This window comes from Cinclus cinclus, chromosome 24, assembly GCF_963662255.1.
Source record: "Cinclus cinclus chromosome 24, bCinCin1.1, whole genome shotgun sequence".
NCBI classification, from domain to species: domain Eukaryota; kingdom Metazoa; phylum Chordata; class Aves; order Passeriformes; family Cinclidae; genus Cinclus; species Cinclus cinclus.
Genome location: NC_085069.1, coordinates 3,353,717 through 3,377,222, shown reverse-complemented (window position 1 = coordinate 3,377,222; position 23,506 = coordinate 3,353,717). Strand labels below are relative to the sequence as shown.

General features: G+C 46.0%; 1 protein-coding gene across 1 annotated transcript in view; it reads left to right on the top strand.

Moving 5' to 3' along the window:
• Positions 1-1,079: 1,079 nt before the first annotated feature.
• LOC134053467 (olfactory receptor 10C1-like) overlaps positions 1,080-23,506 on the top strand; it is an 84,446-nt gene continuing 62,019 nt past the window's right edge. Inside the window, exon 1 of the mRNA XM_062508480.1 lies at positions 1,080-1,622. Within this exon, the coding sequence (XP_062364464.1) occupies positions 1,080-1,622 (543 nt within the window). The remainder of the gene's footprint in view (positions 1,623-23,506) is intronic.

Here is a 23,506-nt window from a genome sequence, read left to right as displayed (position 1 = left end):
TCTGTCATTAATCTGGCTGCATTATGAAGTAATAGTAATTACTGCAAAGTAAAACCAGATCTTGATATTTGTGTGGGATATCTGGGTTTATATAGAAATCATTTGCAAGTTCTGTAAAACTAGAGGTGGCTGTGAATCAGCTCATACACGTGCATCATATTTATCCAACCTCTTAACAACTATTCCTTATTGCTCCAATCAGCACTAGCCAGTCTCAGTGGACTTTATATAGATGTAGTATAAAGAGCTGTGGACAAACCTCTCTTCTGCTTCACTGCACAGTGCTCAGAGTTGAAAGCTTTCCTGGAGACCTCAACATTTAGGGGTTTTTTCCTATCCTCTCTCTTCTTCTACCACACTCCACAACAGGAGAAACTACATTTGTTATATTCAAATGTTGCAACTGATGATTTTTGAGACTTGAACTGATGAGTCCATGAAAAGATCTCTGCCACAACAAGTTTTCTTTTTCTACAGAGTAAAAGTGGTAGCTGAGCGTTTGAAGAGAGTGGTGAATATACAGCCTTTGAAGGCAATGCTATGAAAGAAGAATCAGTCAAAAATAGACAGAAACAAAACACATAAGACTGCCTCATTTTCTTTCGAAGCTTTTATAATCTTTTCAGAAGATCTTCTCAAAATCTGAGTAGTATCTAAATTCCAGTCCTCTTTCTGTCTGTTCAAGCAGGCAGTTGTATTCTGACTGCAGATTTGCCCGGCTGTTTGCAGCTTCATCGGCTGCTGGACACTAAAACGAGGAGAGCTCTGCAAGGCACCAGACAAGGATGATCCTTGGGAACCTCAGTGGATTGAGTGAATTCAGACTCCTGGGTTTTTCTGGAACCTCTCCTTTATACCCTTTGCTCTTTGTAGTTTTATTATCTCTTCATTTTCTCACCTGGATGGCGAACACAGTGATAGCTTTGGTAACAAACAGTGATAATCGCCTTCACACCCCGATGTATTTCTTCCTCACTCAGCTGTCCTGTTGGGATATCTGCTATTTGTCTGTCATTATCCCAAGTATTCTCGAGAACCTGATGGTGGGAACAGTGAGTATTTCCAAGACAAGATGTGCAATGCAAATGTTTTCCTTCCTTTACTTTGGAGTTGCTGAGTGTTTTCTCTTGGCCGCCATGTCCCTTGATGGTTATTTTGCAGTTTGCTCCCCCTTGCATTACACAATTATCATGAGCAGCAGGGTCTGCAGAAGCCTGGTTGTTGGAGCTTACATCTGTGGAACTGCTGAGGGCTTAGTTCACACCCTCATCACCTTCAGCTCACCCTTGTGTGGTTGTGCCATTGACCACTTCTTCTGTGAGATTCAGCCTCTCCTGGACCTGCTCTGTGGCAACACTCTCCCAAGTGAAATCCAGGTCATTGTGGTGGCTGTCTTTGCTATTCTGAGTCCTTTCTCACTGGTCATTTATTCCTGTATTCCTATCGTTTCCGCAATTCTTCACGTGGCATCAGCTGAGAGCCAGGAGAAGGCGTTTTCCACTTGCTCCTCACAGCTCCTGGTTGTGACTGTTTTTTATGGCACTGCAGGCTCCATGTACCTGCGGCCAAAATACAGCTACTATGCATCTGTGGATAAATTCCTCTCCCTTGCTTATTCTCTGGTGACTCCTTTATTGAATCCCATCATTTGCAGTTTGAGGAATAAGGAGGTGAAAGGAGCCCTGAAGGAAAAAATGGAGAAAACCTAAGTTAGTGTGGAAATGAAATAGAAGATTTGGGTTGTTCCAGGTGTTTGTGGTGGAATTTTTCACTCTAAATTCTTGTTCAGGAAAATCAATTTCCAGATCTACTTCATCTGTTCGGGAGGAAGGAGGGAGAAGAGTGGAGATTTTTAGCTCTAAGAGGGAGTGTTAGAAGCTATGTTAACATTTTGGAAGGGAATTTCTTCCACATACTTAAGAAATTCTTCAATAAACTTATTTTTTTCCTTTTCTTTTCCTTGCTATTTTTCAAAAGCTTGAAAATTGTGCTTTACATACTTCTGAATTTTTGAACCAAAGAGTAATATTCAAGAGCCTGACTTTACTGAAAGAACTGAAAAGAATTAGTTTTCACCTGATTGCATTTATTTCCTGAAAATGTTTAGTAAATCTGTTGGGGGAATGGAGAGGACATAGTTCAGGCAACAATGTGGAGCCCAGGATATTATTGAGTACTGATTTTAATTCTGAGATTGTTACTGGGGAAAAAAAAAAAAAAAAAAAAAAAAAAGTGGTGTGCAAAATTGCATTCCTGCCCCACTGCCTCAAAGATATTTCTTCAATTTTAGAGTCATTGTTTTAAACATGTTAGACCAAGTGTAGGCCTTTGAAGTACTTAACCACTGTAATCTTCTGTAACTATTAATACAACTCTTTATATTAAATGCTCAAAGCTTAAATTATATTGGAAAGATAAGGACATGCATTACTCCTTAAATTAATCCTTCATTCCTGGAAATAACTGTAAATATAAATATCATGAAAGTACATGTCCTGGTTTAAAAGACAGCTGTTTGCTAAGGAAAGCAGAAGCTTCCCTTTGGACTGAAAAATGTGACCCTTCCTTCCTTCCTTCCGATTATTAGGATTTTGAAATTAAGGGAGCTCTCAGGCAAAGATATGGGGGTAGGAATAACAGTTCTTTACTAGTGCAACTAACAAGACAAACAAGAACAACAGTAGCTATGGAATTAGCCACAAACAGACCAGTAACTCAGTCCCAGTGTTTTTTGGCTGCAGGCACCTTTTCCCTGAGCTGCAGTTCCCGGTGCTGGGGGCGGGCAGGTCCCGCAGAGCTGCAGGAGGGCTGGGGGTGATGGCAGAGCTGTCCCAGGGAGAGACAGAGAGAGATGGAGAGAGCTCTCCGCTCACGGTGTGGGTCCTGGGGCTCAGCAGAGTGCTGGAAGGTGGCAGGTTCCAGCGAGAAGGCAGCAGGGCAGGGTCCCACAGCAGTGAGGATGGCTCCCGGCGATGGCATGGCAGGAATGCAACACAGGCGGCGATCGTCCTTCTCGTCCCAACTCCAAGGGGGAAATGGGACCCAGGCCCAGCCTTCCGCTTCCTCTTCTGGATGTCTCAATCTCGCGGGGTGTCCTTCTTCTCTCTCTCCTCCCCCTTGTCACCAGGGCCCAGTCAACAGGTATCTTAGCATGACAATGGGGAAAATTCCACAGAGGGAAAAGGGAAAGAAACAACCCCCAACAGTACAGGGTTCTTAATTGGATGTCATATGAATTTTTATCTTGAGAGTTTGTAAATCCACAAAAAAATTATAAGGTATAATATTCTTTGCAGAAGCTTGACATCTTTGATTTTAATCACATCTTATTTTGGACCAAAAAAATTATTATAACAGAAAATGCTGTCTCATACTTTTAATTTTTTAAATTTCAAATGCATTACAAAAAGAATGCATTGTTTTTTGTCATATTGCTTTATTGCCATTAAAGTTTCTCCCCTAGTCATATATGCTAGACTCCTTACAGCAGCATTCCTAGAGAATTACACAACTGTGTGTATTATGAAAGAAGTGATGAAGAGGGGAAACCCAAGTAAAAAAAGCAGTGGGGATAAGAAAAGTGTAATTCATAAAACAAAAAAAAAACAAATAAACAAAACCCGAAACCAACAAAAAATATGGTAAAATATGGTTCAGTTAAATGAAAGTAGGTATTAAAAACCTGGGAAGTTTCAGTCTGGTAAACCACCAGGTCCAATTCTTTCTTGATTGATTATGCAAAATTTGTGAGTTCTCAAGTTTGTGGACAACACTAAATCAGAGGGAGTAGACAATGTGCCAAAGGGCCCCCATGTTTTAATGAATCCAGAGGAAGGCTGGATGAGTTCCTTGAACAGAGAGCCCAGCTCTAGGTGTCCAAACCAGGTGGGATTCAGCTGCCTCTTCATGGCTTGATTTTGGGGGAGCTGCATCCATGGATTCACACTTGCCCATCTTAAGTGTCTGGAATCTGAGCCTGAAGGATGGTTTCTATCAAAATGGAAATTAGCACTTCTAGGGCACGGATCTTGTGCTTCAGAAGGAGTCTTTGCAGATGAGTGCTGTCCTCATGGCCTGGAATAGCAGGCATGCAGAAGAACTTACAGGACTGAGTCCCCTCCAGGGGAAGCTGCGTGTTCCTGGTCTCTGCTGGGGAAGAAAGGCTGGTGGTACCTTGGACAGGATGAGAAAGCAGAGAGTCAATGATAAAAACAAAAATCAACCTCTCCTTCACTTCCTTTCTGACTGAAACTGTAAAACAAAGCTCAGAGAACTCACATTTGTGGGATCAGTATGGTGACGAGGATTTGCAAATCTCAGCTGTTTCAAGAGAGGTGTTTAGCCCTCAAGTTACCTGAAGATCTATGAACCCTGAGGCTCTGTGAATGATTTCATTTGCCCAAGACTACTTGCACGGAACAAAATGAGTCTGCTTTACAGCAGAGCTTGGTCTCAGCTGATGCTAGAAATCTGACTGTGCAGTTGCCTCTTGAAGCAAGGTGCTCACTTTGAGAGAAAGTGTACAGGTGAAAAACTTGTCTTAATTCCGCCAGTTGGAACAGATCTTCAGTATTGTTCCAGAAAACTCTGAATTAACCCCACCTGATCTGATTTCAGGCTCCAGAGCACTGAACGGGAAAGCCTTACTGTGACAGACAGGAGAGCCAGGGGAGAATCAAACCAACCATGGTGCAGAATAAACACAACTAAATCCAGTGCAGAGTTCCAGCTCTGTGCCAGGATCCTTGTGCTGGTCTGGAGCACAGAGGTGCGGGACGGAAACATGAAAACACACGCTTGGGCTCACAGGAATATCCAGAGACAATTAATCATCCTTTCAGAATTTCACAGAAGAGGTTAAAAGTGTCCACACCTTGCTTATTTTCATCTTTTGAATGGAAAAGGGGATTTTGAATTTAGTTTTCTGTAAATGCTTTCATTGTATCTGCTTAAGTATAGCTGGAAGAAACCTGACTCCATCTGGCAATAGAAGTATATGCTACTTGGGAATAATTGTCATAGGCTAAACACCCAGCAGATTGCACCAGTGATTCCTGCTGTCACTAGAATAGCCAGCCCGTGTAATTTTGTGATTCCCATGCCCTTGGTGCTCCAGAAAGATTTTAACTGTAGATTGGCAGTAAATTGGAAACAAGCCAAAATAAAATAAAACACAAATACAAAAAGGCAGAAAAGACTGTAGTTCTTAAATCTGAGTAAGTCTTTTGTTTTGCACTGCAGGTCTAGACATAATACGGTGAAAAATTAGTTTTTCTAGATAGAAAGTTTTACATCTAGGTATTTCTAATACATACTACATCTTTACAAGGGATATGCTAGACACTGAGCTCTCATTTTAAAATAGTGCAGTAAACCATGCTAAATTCTCCAAACCAATAATTGCCATTTCAGATTTTGTCTGAATCAGGTTTTATTCTTTCCCCAGCCAGTGCCCTCTCTGCTCTTTGTCTTTCTTTCCATCTTCCTCTGTCCTTTCTCTCTGTCTGTCTAACTAGCTCTTTTTTGACATCACTTCCTTGCATTCCTTGGGCTTTCTCCTCTGTCTCCCACTGCTGCAGCTCTCCTTTCTCAGCGGAAGGTCCCAATGCTTTTGTCTGCCTCAGGCTCTGCAGCCACCCAGCCCGGGGCTGTTCACACCCTGCTTTGTGCCAGCCTTCTCAAGCCCCTCGGTACGGTTCTGTTTGCCAGCACTGCCGTGCCCTGCTCCTCAGCACCTCCCAGCCGGGCCCCTGTGTCCGCCTGAGCCCGGCACTCAGCTGCGCTTCTCCAGCCCTCGGCAGCTCCCGCCTCCCTGCTCCCCCTCTCTGCTGTGCTCACACCCGGCAGAGCAGCACAGATCCGCCCCGTGCCCCAGCCCTGGCTCGGGGCCCGCCAGGAGCCTCCACCCTGCTCCTCACCTGCACCAGGTGTGCTGTCACCTGAGCAATGGCCAAACAACCGGGAGCCTGCAGCAGCCACTCATTCCCTGACACTGCAGCTGATGCCTCCATGGGCTTCCTAAAAGCACAGGCCACACAAAGCCAAGGGAATCAAAAGCAGATATATCTACTGAATAAATAAATTCCATACATCAATATCAATATCAATATCAATATCAATATCAATATCAATATCAATATTTATTGAAGGGCCTTCAGGAACATTTCAGGCAGACAAAGCCTCCCAAGGGCTACACTCCAAAATGGACCGTGGGTCACGGGTTCTCATCCTTTTCTAAGTTTGGTCCATTTGCCTATTGGAGGTTCATCTTCCAATGACAGCTTCAGGTAATGAAGTCATTTACCTTCAGTTTGTTCACCCCCAACTCACTTTTGTTTCCATTTCCTGGGGCCTGAGGCAGTGAGGGGTCCTTGATTGCCAGGCCTGGGCAGGAATTGCTGTGTCTGAGCAGAATGGGGAAGCAGCAGCTCACACTGTGCATGGAGTTTGGAGTCACACGCATAAGAATGGCAGGATTGCAAATCTATGAAAAATACAAAAGCTACAATCCTGAGGCATCAGGGGTGAATAGCAACCAGCTGCCTCTTTGGAGCCCGAGGAACAGCAACTGCCTGCCGCAAGGCCCAAAAGCTTGTTGGTCAAATGCAGCAGGAACAAAAGTGCCTCCAGCCATCCTGAGTGGGAATGTGGCTAAAGCTGTGTCGGATCCAAGGCAGCCTGGAGGAAGGAGTGAATGTGAAGCTGCTGAAGAGCTGCCCAGGAGAGGCTGGGGCCCTGGCAGCCAAGGCTCACCCAGTGCAGCCTCTGGGGGTCCCTTTGGTGGGGCCAGCCCAGGGTCAGCCTGTGGGTGCACCTTGGGGACACACCAAACTCACTGGAAAGGACCCTCTGAGAGCTTGGGTGCCTTGCACAGGAGTCTCACAGGCACAGGCCAGTGGAAGAACAGAGTGGAGTGGAACAGAAATGCCCGGCAGCCTGAGGGCCAGACACAAGTGTGACCTGGCTTGTGACAGCTCTGGGCAGGGCTCTGCTCACTGGGCTCTGTGCTCTGGGGAAGGAGTTCACTGATCCTTCACTCAGGGCCGGCCCTGCCAGCCAGTGAACCCCTGTGCATCAGAGGACAGGGGGAGTCCCAGTGACTGCCACCTGGGAGAGGAGCCATGTGGTTCCAGGGCCCAGGAGCCATGTGCTTCTGTGACCTCAAGGGGATCCATTCCTGTGTGCCCCCATGTCACTGAGGGGCAGCGATGTGGCACCTCTGGAGTGATTGTGACTCACCTGCCCAGGGCTCAGTATCCTGAGAGCAGGCTAACATGTCAGCAGGTCTTCAGGATAGCTCAGCTTATTCCCGTGCTACGCACCTCTCTGCCTTTCAAGCAGATTTATTGTTTACTGTCCCCTTCAGCTTTTGTCCTCTCACAGGTAATTATGACTTGACTCTTGGGATAGATCATAGAGGAAGGAGAGAAAAGTCTAGGCTGCTTATACCTTCCTAGCTGAAGGCTGAGCTGTTGCCCCTTCGTAGGCTGTCCACATACAGGCTAGGCTAGAGTTCTTCTTTGCTGATTCTCTTTCATTTACTATAGCCTAGGATAGGTAAGTAAGGGGTGAGTGCAGTCTGTGGGGCTGGGCTCAGCCCAGAGTGGCAAAAAGCCCACCTTGGATACTGCAGGAAGGAGTGCGACAGAATGGGGATCAGCAAAGGCTCTTTGTTAAATTATATAAGATCGTTAAGTTAGTTAGTTAAGTTAGTGGCTGAAAGCTGGTCACTCCTGCAGAGGAGGTAAAAGCCAGAGAGCTCTGCTGTTGATGCTGTGACAGCAGCAGGGCCTCCTCAGAGAAGGTAACATGCACTGGAGCACTTCAGAAGGACCTTTGAAGCTCCTGGGGCTCTGTCACTGATCACAAAGGGGTGAGCCTGCAGTTCAGCAGCTGGCACAAGCACCACTGAAACTCTTAATGGCAAATGCTGTTCTTCCATAGGTTGTATTTCTTTAGAGTTTTTATTCCTTTGGTGAGATGTAGTCATTTCTTTGCAATCAGGTGAGGGGATTGATGCTGATCCCTTCCTGGAGCACGTCCTTGGTCATCCAGAGCTTTGCCCGCTGCTCCTGAGAGGGACGATGGCCACAACAGGGAACAATTCCTGTGAGTACCAGCTTCACTGGCAGCTTTGGACTTTGTGACTCCCCACAGACAGCTGACATGACTGGTGCTCAGATCCCAGAATGATGTGCTCACAAGCTAGAGTGAAGTCTGGGATGTTTGCTGAGAATAGCCAGACTGACCCATGTTGTTTAGTCCCAGGAAAACACCTTTTGTCACGATGAAGAAGACTTTGAAACATCATTGCTCATAGGGAGGTCTGACAGGTCCTTGAGTTGCCTTTTGTGCTCAGTACTTGCTTGTTTTCAAGAAGTTACAGTCAGTTAGAATCAGGGAAAGCTTGACCAGATAATCCAGTCTAGAGCTCTGGTGAGAAGGCAAGGTACCCTGAGGCCCAGAAATCAGAGCTGGGGCTTGTTGGACTCTTGGCAAAGTAAGCAGGGGAACAGACTTTTCCAAATCAGGAAATTTCAATGGCAGTGCTAGGCTTCCCCCGATACTGAGTTGAAGGTTTGAGCTGGTTGTCCTGACTGCTTGTGTAGAAAGCTCAAAGTTTAAATATGCTTTCTTTCCTCGCCTCATCTCTTTCCAAATGGAATTTCTCTGCAGTCATCGCCGAGGGAATAGCTCCTCCAAAAAGGATCCTCTTCCCACCAGAGAAGATTTGCATGGTCTGGCAGCAGAGACAGAGTGCTGGAGCAGGGCTCTTCAATGTGGGCAACACGTGCTTCCTCAACGCTGTCCTGCAGTGCCTGACCTACACCCCCCCACTGGCCAACTACCTGCTGTCCCAAGAGCACAGCCAGGCCTGTGAGTGCTTTTAGGAGCATCTCCTGAAAATCTCTTCATCAAGTCCCAGATTCCCAGAATGTAAAATTTGTTTTCAGACAACAGCAGCCCTTTGTCAGCCCCATGAGTCTGTACTCTTTGAACACTGGAGCCTAGAACCCACTTGTCCTAGCCTGCTGCCTTACCCTTAATGAAAACACCTCTTTCTCCCTGGCAGTCTTTATTCCTGCAAGTTAAACCCTCTGTGCTTATTGCACAGAAAGCTCTTGGTTTACCATCCCTCTCTGAAGATTTTCTGCACACTAAAATGCCCTGGGACCATTGGGACATTGGGAGGAGTGGAGTATTGGAGTGGAGTGGCAGTGCAAGAGGAGGAGTATCCCACTGCTGTGGATGTTTTGCTAACCTAAGGACCTTCCCTGTGTCCCTCTTCAGGTCACCAGCAGGGTTTCTGCATGATGTGCATCATGGAAGCACACGTGAACAAGGTCCTGCGTTCCCCTGTCAGTGCCATCCTGCCTTTGGCTGTCCTCAAGGTTTTCAAACGTAAGTCGTACCAGGTGCTTGAACAGGTTTCCTTCCCTCCTTCTATGAGAGAACTGAAACCTTCTTTCTTAGGCATAGGAGAACATTTGGAGCCCGGCAGGGAGGAAGATGCCCATGACTTCTTGTGCTGTACTGTCAATGCCATGCAGACAGCTTGTCTGAGTGAAAGCAGCGAGTAAGCACAAGCAAATCACCCTCACAAAGTTCTGAGCCCTTTGCACTGCTTGGTGTGCTCCCATCAAGGGAAACCTAAACCCTGGGCTTTCAGGCCAAGCAAAACTCTTGCCGGAGATAATGCTCTGTCTTCCCACTTGTTTCCAGCTTGGACCTCTCATCTCAATCCACTACCATTGTCTCTCAAATCTTTGGAGGCTTTCTGAGATCCAGAGGTATGTTTCCTCAACTCTTACTCTCTTTGACATTGCCTGTGTCCTTTTGTCTGCTTGTGCCTGACAGTTGGTCTGCTGGGACAGGTACAATGTGTAAATGGGCAGTGTCAGTCAGCTTCCCATTGCTGAGCATTTGGATTTTTCCTTCCAGTCACCTGCGTCAGCTGCAAAGCCGTTTCTGACTCCTACGAGGCCTTCCTGGATATCCCTTTGGATATCAGAGTAAGAAGCTTTTGCAGTTGTGCTTCAAGACATGCCAAGGCCCTTGCAGCTTTCCAGAGTCAGCACATTTGTCTTCAAAATGTGTGCTGTGAGCACAAGAGATCTTGGTGGTGGGTGGGAAGGGGAATGGATGGTGTCCTCCTGCAGAGGCCATGGCACTGGTCTCTCTGTAGGTGCTGTCTTTAAGCTGGTCGAGCAGCATTATCCTCTCTGCACCCTCAATATATCCTCATCCTCCTTTGCTTTGCCCTCCCCTAACACTTGTCTGGCTCCCAGGCCGATGGGTTGGGTTGTTTGCACCACTGATGCCCCTGCATAGTGTCATGAGTTGATGTGAGTGGTGTGGTGGTACGGGGAGGGAGCTCTTGATGGCTCCGGGAGCCTCTGGGACACAGGGAGATGTTCAGCATCCCACTCTCTTTCTGTCTCCTTCTGGACAGCTTCATGGTGGGTCTCTTCAGCATCAGCTGCAGGGGTTTGCTTGTCAGCTCGTGGGAGTTGTTTGGGTGAGGCAATTTCCTGCAGCTCAGTGTGCTCATTTGTCACTCTTGCAGACAGCCTCGACCCTCACTGCAGCTCTGGAGGACTTTGTGAGACCCGAGCACCTGGATGGTGAAAACTGCTACAAATGTAGCACGTAAGATGATTACTAAGCACATATTAGCAGGAGATCCTGTGTGAGGGAGTTGCATGTCATTGAGCAGAAGTCATCTTCTCATGGAGCTTTGCTGCACACAGAGGAGATGCAGCTTCTTTAAAATAGAGCAGGGAATAGCCTTAGAATAGCAAAAGCTGTGTGAGACAGGACAGGTTGCCTGGCCACCCTGGGGGAGGATTGGGTGCATTTCAGCACTGGGTTCTGTGCTTGGTTTCAAGGTGTAAGAAGAATGTTGCTGCCTTCAAGAAGTTCACAGTCCATTGCGCACCCAAGGTTCTCACGGTGTGTCTAAAAAGGTTTGACTGTTTCACCGGTAGGAAGATCAGCAAGGTTTGTACACAGCCGGTGTGCAGCTTTCTCTTCCTGGAGCAGATTTCCCTGAGCTTGTGCCAAGGCACTGGTCTTGGGTTCGTCATGTTCCCTTCTGGGGAGAGAATTCCCTTGGGAAGACAGGCAAGCGCTCTTCTCCAGCAGAGCTGCTTTGGCCAAGAACAGTTTCCTGCCACTCAAAGCATTACACCTTTGTGATGGTGTGCTTTATGGAAAACCAGCTGCTTGTGAGCCCCAAAGATGTATTTACACACCTCTGGCCCCTGGATGTGGCAGGCTATTCTGTGTCATAGGTCAGGGTCACTTCTGAGCCCTGCTGGTGTCTGTGCAGGTTGTGAAGTACCCCGAGTACCTGGATCTTCGCCCGTACATGTCCCAGGCAGAGGGAGAACCCCTCCGTTACTCCTTGTATGCTGTCCTGGTGCACAGTGGGGTCAGCTGTCATACAGGACACTATTTCTGCTACACAAAGGTAGTCAGCAATGTCCTTCCTTCCTTTTTTCTTTCCTTGCCAATGGGGAAAATGTGTGTGGGGAAGACAACTTTGCTGTCGGTGTTACTGACAGCCAAGGTTTTGGGGCAGGAGATGTCTTTAGGGGCTGGACTGGATTTGTGTTGACATACTGTTTGTTAGGTAGTTTTCTGCCTGTGTTTTTGGTGAGAAACCATGCAGAGATCCTTGTCCTTTTTTTTTCACAGGCCAGCAATGGGCTGTGGTACCTGATGGATGATGAGTCTGTGGAGCTTCGTTGCCTTGACACAGCTCTCAGGCAGCAAGCCTACCTGCTGTTTTATGCCAGGTAATAAGCAGCATTCAGATAGGTTCAGAAGATGTTTCCTTTTCCCTGTCTATTGGTTTGCTTCTCATAGTGCAGAGAATGCAGAGATTTCTCACCAAAGGCAATTACTACCAGCTTCATTCAGTGCTGTGGAACCTGTGCTGCCCCAAGTCTGTCCTTCAGGCTGCTGCCCTGATGTAGCCTGCTACTTGCCTGCTCCGTGATGCTAGACTTTTGTAGAAAAGAGTGAGGGAACTTAAAGGGACCTGCCAGGAAAGATGGGGAGGGAGCCTTTATCAGGAAGGGCTGGACAGGATGAAGGGTATCAGTTTTCAGCTGACCCATTATGGCAGGTTTCCATGAGATATTAGGAAGAAATGCTTGAGTGGAAGGGTGGTGAGAGCATGGAACAGGCTGCCCAAAGAAGCTGTGGGTGCCCCATCCTTGGAGGTTTTCAAGGCCAGGGTGGACAGGGCTTGGAGAGGCCTTGTCTATTGTGAGGTATTCCTGTCCATGACAGCGGGGTGGCACAAAATGAGCATTAAGATCCCTTCCAAACCAAGCAAGCGTGTGAATTTGTGAAATTCACATGAGGTTCTAGAAGGTATAAAGATGAGGTTTATCTGAGATAGGAGTAGACTTGGTGGGAAGACTCTAGCTAAAATTTCCATTAGTGGCCTTGGTTAAATCTTCTCTCTGTCATAGAAACCTCTCCAAGGAAATGAGCGAATCCCAGAGAGGGCTGCAAAAACAGCCCAAAACTGAGATCTTTCTTTTCTTTTCTCCAGGTGTTCTGATCTGAAAATTGGAGAAAGGGCTTCTTCCTCACTGGCACCACCGTATGCCCCTTCCTTCCTTCCTCAGTGGGCAGCCAGCAGCGAGCAGGTGGCTCCTGTTGGCCCACAGGGCTTGCCTGGCAGCACGAAGGTAACTCTGGGGAGGAGGGTCAGTGCACTAGAGAAGCAGTGGATCTCCTTCTAGCATCTCAGCATTTCTCCTTTTCCCCCTCTCAACATGCAGCACTCTTCACAGCCACAGTGCTGCCTCTTCTCCAAGCACCCCGGCTGCCTCCATCCCATTTGTGCCCCTTTGGCCCTTTGGCCTTGGCAGCCCTCCAGAAGAGCCTTTAGGAGGCTCAGAAATGTCCCTTCCCAGAACTCCTGGGAGATCCCCTCTGACTCTGGTCCTTTCAGGAGAGAAGGGCAGGAACTCTCCACAGCTCTCTTTGCAGGACATGGCCCTGGGCATGGAAGGCGCTGGCAGGGAGCAGGACCGGAGCAGATCCCCGCTGTCGGGCAGGGATGGCCACAGCTGCTCTGGGGTCAGCACGGACTGGGACCACACAGCAGGGAGGAGAACGGGCCCTCCGAGTTGTAGCACCACTGCCAGGGATGGTGAAGCTTCAGGACCTTCCAACAGGAGCTTGCAGTGTGCTCCTGGCCCCGGGGTTGCTCAGGAGCAGGTCCTGCTGAGGCGGAGGGACATGAGCAGATCCGTGCAGGGCAGCTACAACCTCTGCAGCCCCTCTGTGCAGCACAAAGACTACGAGCCCTCAGCGAGGAAGAGGAGGAGGCTGACAACAAATTCCCCATGTTTTGATGAAACCCCTGTGGATAGAGCAGCTCCAGGGCCCCCCAGCTCCCGCTTGAAGCAGGCTCCCAAGCTCAGGGCTGCTCGGAGGCAAACCCAAGCGAGGTGCAGAGAGCAGAGGAGATCCCCACGGCGGGGCTCTGACCTGCACGGCCGCTTTGTGCAGTGCACAGACGACCAGCAGCCCTCTGTGAGCAAGAGGAAGAGGAGGAGAACAAGTTCTTCCCGTTGTGACAGAGCCCCAGGGGATAACGCAGCTTCAGGGCCCTCCAACACCAGCTTCAAGCAGGCTCCTGTGCTCAGGGCTGCTCAGGAGCAATCCCGAGCGAGGCTGAGGGAGCGGAGGAGATCCCCAGAGCTGGGCTATGATCTCCACAGCCGGTTTGTGCAGCACGCAGCCCAGCGCCCTTCGGCGAGGAAGAGGAGGGTGCCCATGGCCTAGAGGGGCACGTCTGAGAAGAGCTCGGGGCACTCTGGGAGTGCTGCAGTCAGATTTTGGCCCTGGCTGAAGCAGAAGGGAAGATGAGCATTGAGTTTGTTAGCACAGATTTCCTTGGTTTCTTCTCAAAGATGAAGAAACAGTTGGTTAATATGGGCAATGATGCTTGTGACTAGAGTAATAGGCTTTAATTAGGATTCTTCATTCCACAGTGTAGATAGTTTTTGCTGCTAATATAGGTCAGTAGTTGAAAGCAATATTGATGCAATTTTTTAATTAAAGCTAGAAAAATAAACGTTAAGTACAGACTGATATTACCCTTGCCAATGTCTCTTTTTCTCAGTCTCAAGGTGAAATCTTGCTGGGTGTCCCCACTCAAAGGAGGAATCTCCAGCCACATTCTGAGAAGGGGAAGGGGGGTTAGACGTCTGTCCTGTTGAAGAGTGGGGCTTTTCCAGAGTGAAGTGATGGACTGTGAGTGTCACAGTGCTCAGGGAGCTGTGCCAGCTGGGGCAGGATGCTCTGCCTGAGCAGGGATACAGCAGCTCCAGCTGTGTCCTGTCTACACCTTAGCAGGAATGGCTTGAGCAAGGAGGGCCTCCTGTTTGTAGTGTTAAAGAATGCTGAGACCAGCTTGACCAAACTATCATGTCACCAGTGTCACTGAAAACATCAGGATAAATTAAGCTCTCTAATGCTACTTTTAGTGTCAGGAAGCACACATTCCTTTCTTACAGTGCCCTTCTGGGCAACTCCTCCCACTTTATATTCCAGGCATGATGCTGTGTGGTGTGGATGTCCCTCTGGGCAGTTCAGGTCACCTGTCCCAGCTGTGCTCTCTGCCAGTTTCTTTTGTGAGCCTCCTCACAGGCAGAGCAGAAGATGAGAAAACAAAATGTCCCTGACTCAGGACAAGCGTGACTGAGCAAAACCCCAAACTTCAGCGTATTATCAACACCATTCTCATTGCAAATCCAGAACACAGCACTGTAAGAGCTACCGAAATAAAGAAATTAACTCTACCCTGTCTGAAATGAGAACAGTGGCATTCCAGCACAATTGCTGAATTACCTTTGTTAGTTCCCTCTTTATCTCTGGGTTCTGCACAGTGTCCATGTGGCTCAGAAATTCTACATTCCTTGAGTCCATATTCAGCCATAAAATGCCTCTTCCAGGTCTGAGACCATTGATGCATATCAAGGTTAATTACAGTTGTTTTAGCAAAACGTAAAGCTTCAGGGCTTTTCCCAAGCTGTGTTCCCACTAGAGCAGCTTATGGCAAACCTTGCTAAATGTTGGCTACAGTGGCATATGACAGAGTGGAAAATTACACGGCTCATGATTAATTAAAAGAAGTAATTAGAAAACTGAATTAAAAGAATGAATTAGAAAAGGTATTTGTAAAGTTCTATCATTTCCAACACCATGAGGACATGCAAACAGAGAATCCCTGATCTGAGGGCAGGAGCAGCAAGGATGTCCAGGCCTTCACATGGAAGTGAGAGTCAGACGGGTCACATGGGAGAAACCAAAGTGGTGCTAGTACCTTCTTCAGCAGCAAAGCCTATTTTGTTGAATAGACCTGCCAAAACCTAATGTAAAAATGTATCAGAGACAGCCAGTCAGGTTATGCTATAGAAGGGCAGTCCCACTTTTGCATGACAAGGATTTCTAGCATACCTCCCTAAGGTGTGTGAATATCCCTCCCTTGAGCAGGGAAAGCCCTGAAGGTCACTTCTCATGGCTGAGCAAAATAGGTTTGCTCATGGTTGTTGGATGAGTGACATCAATCTCTACGTAATTGTTTTGCCTGATTTCATAGAATTGCTTCTCTGTTGCTTCCAAGATAGTGCACTATACTGTAACACTAGTAGTTAGTTAGGGTGTGTTACTATGATAGTTCCACTATGTTAGTTATGTTAGTAAGGCTGCCGATGCTATGTGACAAATACTTGTGATCAAGTTATTTTGCTTAATGATTGCAATCAATTTAAATGAATTCTTAATTTTATTTATATCAATAGATTTGGTTTGCCGTCTTTAATCCCACGGGGCACAGTTGTATACAGGCTCAAGTACACCTCTGTAACCCTTTGCATAGAAACTGTTGAAGAGTCTGGGGCTGGGCTAGGACCCAGCTGCATGCAGACTTCTCTCTGAGGAGTTTAGAAAACAAAAGTGTCCTTCCTGTACCTGCTGACTTGACAGGAGGGCTTCTGTAGCAAACTTTGTCTGGAGTGGGTCTGTTCTCCACTCACTGATAACTTTTGCAAGGAGCAGGGAGTTGGACTGGATGAGCATTATGGGTCCCTTCCCACGTGAGATATTCGATGATCTGATGATTCTATTACATGGTGGAAGGGGAAAGGGATTTTCTTTTTGCCACCATGGAAGTTGGGAGAAGTATTAGTAAAAACACTGGTAAAGGGAGGGCTGCAGGGAGCAGTATCACCTTCCATCACTAAATTGGACTAGGATTTCATAAAATTAAATGAAGACCAACAGCCATGCCTGGCCTTGCTTATTGAGCCTTCTCCCAAGCACAATGGGAATATCTGCTGGTAGTGGATAACATTGAGTGAGTTGGTCTGTGCTGTGAAAGATGGTCTGACTGCTTGGTGGGCACATCTGTCAAATAAATCTTAGCCAAAGAAATAATTGGAATGCTAAATCCTTGTTTGCTGCAGCAGATGTGGCAAAGAAAGTGGGTGATTTTTGGTTGGTTGGTTGGATGGGGATTATTGTTGTTGGTGGTGTTCTTTTAATCTTTCTGATTAATGACAAACCTTCGGAAGAAGGAGTAGGGGAACCTAGATGTTAATTTGTGGGCAAGAATGATCTTTTTGGTGCAACTTTATCCCAAAGTATATGTGAGGACTGCATCAATACACACTCCTTTGTCTTGGGTTCCTCTACGGCAGAGTCACTGATGGTGTGACCCAGAAAGGAAATATGGGTACAGACACCCAAATGGTTTAAAGTGGGCATGTTTCATCAGGCTGTAGTACACAGTAGCAGAAGCAGGGGAAGTATCTGGCAGCAGAGGATCATAAAGCCAAGGAGGATTAGCAGTGCCTTAGCAAAACCTATAGCCTGCATACTTCTTCATGATACCCTAAAAAGGGTCCTTCAAATCTGTGAGCGATGAGGTATGCCAGGAAATAGATCAAGGTAAACTAATTTTTATTTGTAATGATCTGGACATCAACAGGGAAATAAAAATTAAGATTGGCAATGAGTGAATCTTTTGTCCCTTATCCCCAAGTGAATGTGGACTGCATCTTTGTTTCACCTTCAAATTTTGCTGAGAAAGCATAAGTATGGTAAGCCTGTGTGGCAACTCTGTCATTAATCTGGCTGCATTATGAAGTAATAGTAATTACTGCAAAGTGAAACCAGATCTTGATATTTGTGTAGGATATCTGGGTTTATATAGAAATCATTTGCAAGTTCTGTAAAACTAGAGGTGGCTGTGAATCAGCTCATACACGTGCATCATATTTATCCAACCTCTTAACAACTATTCCTTATTGCTCCAATCAGCACTAGCCAGTCTCAGTGGACTTTATATAGATGTAGTATAAAGAGCTGTGGACAAACCTCTCTTCTGCTTCACTGCAGAGTGCTCAGAGTTGAAAGCTTTCCTGGAGACCTCAACATTTAGGGGTTTTTTCCTATCCTCTCTCTTCTTCTACCACACTCCACAACAGGAGAAACTACCTTTGTTATATTCAAATGGTGCAACTGATGATTTTTGAGACTTGAACTGATTAGTCCATGAAAAGATCTCTGCCACAACAAGTTTTCTTTTTCTACAGAGTAAAAGTGGTAGCTGAGCGTTTGAAGAGAGTGGTGAATATACAGCCTTTGAAGGCAATGCTATGAAAGAAGAATCAGTCAAAAATAGACAGAAACAAAACGCATAAGACTGCCTCATTTTCTTTAGAAGCTTTTATAATCTTTTCAGAAGATCTTCTCAAAATCTGAGTAGTATCTAAATTCCAGTCCTCTTTCTGTCTGTTCAAGCAGGCAGTTGTATTCTGACTGCAGATTTGCCCGGCTGTTTGCAGCTTCATCGGCTGCTGGACACTAAAACGAGGAGAGCTCTGCAAGGCACCAGACAAGGATGATCCTTGGGAACCTCAGTGGATTGAGTGAATTCAGACTCCTGGGTTTTTCTGGAACCTCTCCTTTACACCCTTTGCTCTTTGTAGTTTTATTATCTCTTCATATTCTCACCTTGATGGCAAACACAGTGATAGCTTTGATAACAAACAGTGATAATCGCCTTCACACCCCGATGTATTTCTTCCTCACTCAGCTGTCCTGTTGGGATATCTGCTATTTGTCTGTCATTATCCCAAGTATTCTCGAGAACCTGATGGTGGGAACAGTGCGTATTTCCAAGACAAGATGTGCAATGCAAATATTTTCCATCCTTTTCTTTGGAGTTGCTGAGTGTTTTCTCTTGGCTGCCATGTCCCTTGATGGTTATTTTGCAGTTTGCTCACCCTTGCATTTCACAATTATCATGAGTAGCAGGGTCTGCAGAAGCCTGGTTGTTGGAGCTTACATCTGTGGAACTGCTGAGGGCTTAGTTCACACCCTCATCACCTTCAGCTCACCCTTGAGTGGTTGTGCCATTGACCACTTCTTCTGTGAGATTCAGCCTCTCCTGGACGTGCTCTGTGGCAACACTCTCCCAAGTGAAATCCAGGTCATTGTGGTGGCTGTCTTTGCTATTCTGAGTCCTTTCTCACTGGTCATTTATTCCTGTATTCCTATCGTTTCCACAATTCTTCACATGGCATCAGCTGAGAGCCAGGAGAAGGCGTTTTCCACTTGCTCCTCACAGCTCCTGGTTGTGACTGTTTTTTATGGCACTGCAGGCTCCATGTACCTGCGGACAAAATACAGCTACTGTGCATCTGTGGATAAATTCCTCTCCCTTTCTTATTCTCTGGTGACTCCTTTATTGAATCCCATCATTTGCAGTTTGAGGAATAAGGAGGTGAAAGGAGCCCTGAAGGAAAAAATGGAGAAAACCTAAGTTAGTGTGGAAATGAAATAGAAGATTTGGGTTGTTCCAGGTGTTTGTGGTGGAATTTTTCACTCTAAATTCTTGTTCAGGAAAATCAATTTCCAGATCTAATTCATCTGTTGGGGAGGAAGGAGGGAGAAGAGTGGAGATTTTTAGCTCTAACAGGGAGTGTTAGAAGCTATGTTAACATTTTGGAAGGGAATTTCTTCCACATACTTAAGAAATTCTTCAATAAACTTATTTTTTTTTTCTTTTCCTTGCTATTTTTCAAAAGCTTGAAAATTGTGCTTTACATACTTCTGAATTTTTGAACCAAAGAGCAATATTCAAGAGCCTGACTTTACTGAAAGAACTGAAAAGAATGAGTTTTCACCTGTTTGCATTTATTTCCTGAAACTGTTTAGTAAATCTGTTGGGGGAAAGGAGAGGACATAGTTCAGGCAACAATGTGGAGCCCAGGATATTATTGAGTACTGATTTTAATTCTGAGATTGTTAATGGGGGAAAAAAAAAAAAAAAAAAAAAAAAAAGAGGTGTGCAAAATTGCATTCCTGCCCCACTGCCTCAAAGATATTTCTTCAATTTTAGAGTCATTGTTTTAAACATGTTAGACCAAGTGTAGGCCTTTGAAGTACTTAACCACTGTAATCTTCTGTAACTATTTATACAACTCTTTATATTAAATGCTCAAAGCTTAAATGATATTGGAAAGATAAAGACATGCATTACTCCTTAAATTAATCCTTCATTCCTGGAAATAACTGTAAATATAAATATCATGAAAGTACATGTTCTGGTTTGAAAGACAGCTGTTTGCTAAGGAAAGCAGAAGCTTCCCTTTGGACTGAAAAATGTGATCCTTCCTTCCTTCTTTCCTTCCAATTATTAGGATTTTGAAATTAAGGGAGCTCTCAGGCAAAGATATGGGGGTAGGAATAACAGTTCTTTACTAGTATATCTACCAAGACAAACAAGAACAACAGTAGCTATGAAATTAGCCACAAACAGACCAGTAACTCAGTCCCAGTGTTTTTTGGCTGCAGGCACCTTTTCCCTGAGCTGCAGTTCCCGGTGCTGGGGGCGGGCAGGTCCCGCAGAGCTGCAGGAGGGCTGGGGGTGATGGCAGAGCTGTCCCAGGGAGAGACAGAGAGAGATGGAGAGAGCTCTCCGCTCACAGTGTGGGTCCTGGGGCTCAGCAGAGTGCTGGAAGGTGGCAGGTTCCAGAGAGAAGGCAGCAGGGCAGGGTCCCACAGCAGTGAGGATGGCTCCCGGCGATGGCATGGCAGGAATGCAACACAGGCGGCGATCGTCCTTCTCGTCCCAACTCCAAGGGGGAAATGGGACCCAGGCCCAGCCTTCCGCTTCCTCTTCTGGATGTTTCAATCTCGCGGGGTTTCCCTCTTCTCTCTCTCCTCCCCTTTGTCACCAGGGCCCAGTCAACAGGTATCTTAGCATGACAATGGGGAAAATTCCACAGAGGGAAAAGGGAAAGAAACAACCCCCAACAGTACAGGGTTCTTAATTGGATGTCATATGAATTTTTATCTTGAGAGTTTGTAAATCCACAAAAAAATTATAAGGTATAATATTCTTTGCAGAAGCTTGACATCTTTGATTTTAATCACATCTTATTTTGGACCAAAAAAAATATTATAACAGAAATAGCTGTCTCATACATTTAATTATTTAAATTTCAAATGCATTACAAAAAGAATGCATTGTTTTTCGACATATTGCTTTATTGGCATTAAAGTTTCTCCCCTAGTCATATATGATAGACTCCTTACAGCAGCATTCCTAGAGAATTACACAACTGTGTATATTATGAAAGAAGTGATGAAGAGGGGAAACCCAAGTAAAAAAAGCAGTGGGGATAAGAAAAGTGTAATTCATAAAACAAAAACAAACAAAAAGCCCCCAACCAAACAAAAAAAATGGTAAAATATAGTTCAGTAAAATGAAAGTAAGCATTAAAAACCTGGGAAGTTTCAGTCTGGTAAACCACCAGGTCCAATTCTTTCTTGATTGATTATGCAAAATTTGTGAGTTCTCAAGTTTGTGGACAACACTAAATCAGAGGGAGTAGACAATGTGCCAAAAGGCCCCCATGTTTTAATGAATCCAGAGGAAGGCTGGATGAGTTCCTTGAACAGAGAGCCCAGCTCTAGGTGTCCAAACCAGGTGGGATTCAGCTGCCTCTTCATGGCTTGATTTTGGGGGAGCTGCATCCATGGATTCACACTTGCCCATCTTAAGTGTCTGGAATCTGAGCCTGAAGGATGGTTTCTATCAAAATGGAAATTAGCACTTCTAGGGCAGGGATCTTGTGCTTCAGAAGGACTCTTTGCAGATGAGTGCTGTCCTCATGGCCTGGAATAGCAGGCATGCAGAAGAACTTACAGGACTGAGTCCCCTCCAGGGGAAGCTGCGTGTTCCTGGTCTCTGCTGGGGAAGAAAGGCTGGTGGTACCTTGGACAGGATGAGAAAGCAGAGAGTCAATGATAAAAACAAAAATCAACCTCTCCTTCACTTCCTTTCTGACTGAAACTGTAAAACAAAGCTCACAGAACTCACATTTGTGGGATCAGTATGGTGACGAGGATTTGCAAATCTCAGCTGTTTCAAGAGAGGTGTTTAGCCCTCAAGTTACCTGAAGATCTATGAACCCTGAGGCTCTGTGAATGATTTCATTTGCCCAAGACTACTTGCACCGAACAAAATGAGTCTGCTTTACAGCAGAGCTTGGTCTCAGCTGATGCTACAAATCTGACTGTGCAGTTGCCTCTTGAAGCAAGGTGCTCACTTTGAGAGAAAGTGTACAGGTGAAAAACTTGTCCTAATTCCTCCAGATGGAACAGATCTTCAGTATTGTTCCAGAAAACTCTGAATTAACCCCACCTGATCTGATTTCAGGCTCCAGAGCACTGAACGGGAAAGCCTTACTGTGACAGACAGGAGAGCCAGGGGAGAATCAAACCAACCATGGTGCAGAATAAACACAACTAAATCCAGTGCAGAGTTCCAGCTCTGTGCCAGGATCCTTGTGCTGGTCTGGAGCACAGAGGTGCGGGACGGAAACATGAAAACACACGCTTGGGCTCACAGGAATATCCAGAGACAATTAATCATCCTTTCAGAATTTCACAGAAGAGGTTAAAAGTGTCCACACCTTGCTTATTTTCATCTTTTGAATGGAAAAGGGGATTTTGAATTTAGCTTTCTGTAAATGCTTTCATTGTATCTGCTTAAGTATAGCTGGAAGAAACCTGACTCCGTCTGGCAATAGAAGTATATGCTACTTGGGAATAATTGTCATAGGTTAAACACCCAGCAGATTGCACCAGTGATTCCTGCTGTCACTAGAATAGCCAGCCCGTGTAATTTTGTGACTCTCATGCCCTTGGTGCTCCAGAAAACATTGTAAACTCTAGATTGGCAGTAAATTGGCAGTAAAAACAAAATAAAATAAAACACAAATACAAAAAGGCAGAAAAGACTGTAGTTCTTAAATCTGAGTAAGTCTTTTGTTTTGCACGGAAGGTCTGGACATAATGCGGTGAAAAATTAGTTTTTCTAGATAGAAAGTTTTACATCTAGGTATTTGTAATACGTACTACATCTTTACAAGGGATATGCTAGACACTGAGCTCTCATTTTAAAATAGTACAGTAAACCATGCTAAATTCTCCAAACCAATAATTGCCATTTCAGATTTTGTCTGAATCAGGTTTTATTCTTTCCCCAGCCAGTGCCCTCTCTGCTCTTTGTCTTTCTTTCCATCTTCCTCTGTCCTTTCTCTCTGTCTGTCTAACTAGCTCTTTTTTGACATCACTTCCTTGCATTCCTTGGGCTTTCTCCTCTGTCTCCCACTGCTGCAGCTCTCCTTTCTCAGCGGAAGGTCCCAATGCTTTTGTCTGCCTCAGGCTCTGCAGCCACCCAGCCCGGGGCTGTTCACACCCTGCTTTGTGCCAGCCTTCTCAAGCCCCTCGGTACGGTTCTGTTTGCCAGCACTGCCGTGCCCTGCTCCTCAGCACCTCCCAGCCGGGCCCCTGTGTCCGCCTGAGCCCGGCACTCAGCTGCGCTTCTCCAGCCCTCGGCAGCTCCCGCCTCCCTGCTCCCCCTCTCTGCTGTGCTCACACCCGGCAGAGCAGCACAGATCCGCCCCGTGCCCCAGCCCTGGCTCGGGGCCCGCCAGGAGCCTCCACCCTGCTCCTCACCTGCACCAGGTGTGCTGTCACCTGAGCAATGGCCAAACAACCGGGAGCCTGCAGCAGCCACTCATTCCCTGACACTGCAGCTGATGCCTCCATGGGCTTCCTAAAAGCACAGGCCACACAAAGCCAAGGGAATCAAAAGCAGATATATCTACTGAATAAATAAATTCCATACATCAATATCAATATCAATATCAATATCAATATCAATATCAATATCAATATCAATATCAATATCAATATCAATATCAATATTTATTGAAGGGCCTTCAGGAACATTTCAGGCAGACAAAGCCTCCCAGGGGCTACACTCCAAAATGGACCGTGGGTCACGGGTTCTCGTCCTTTTCTAAGTTTGGTCCATTTGCCTATTGGAGGTTCATCTTCCAATGACAGCTTCAGGTAATGAAGTCATTTACCTTCAGTTTGTTCACCCCCAACT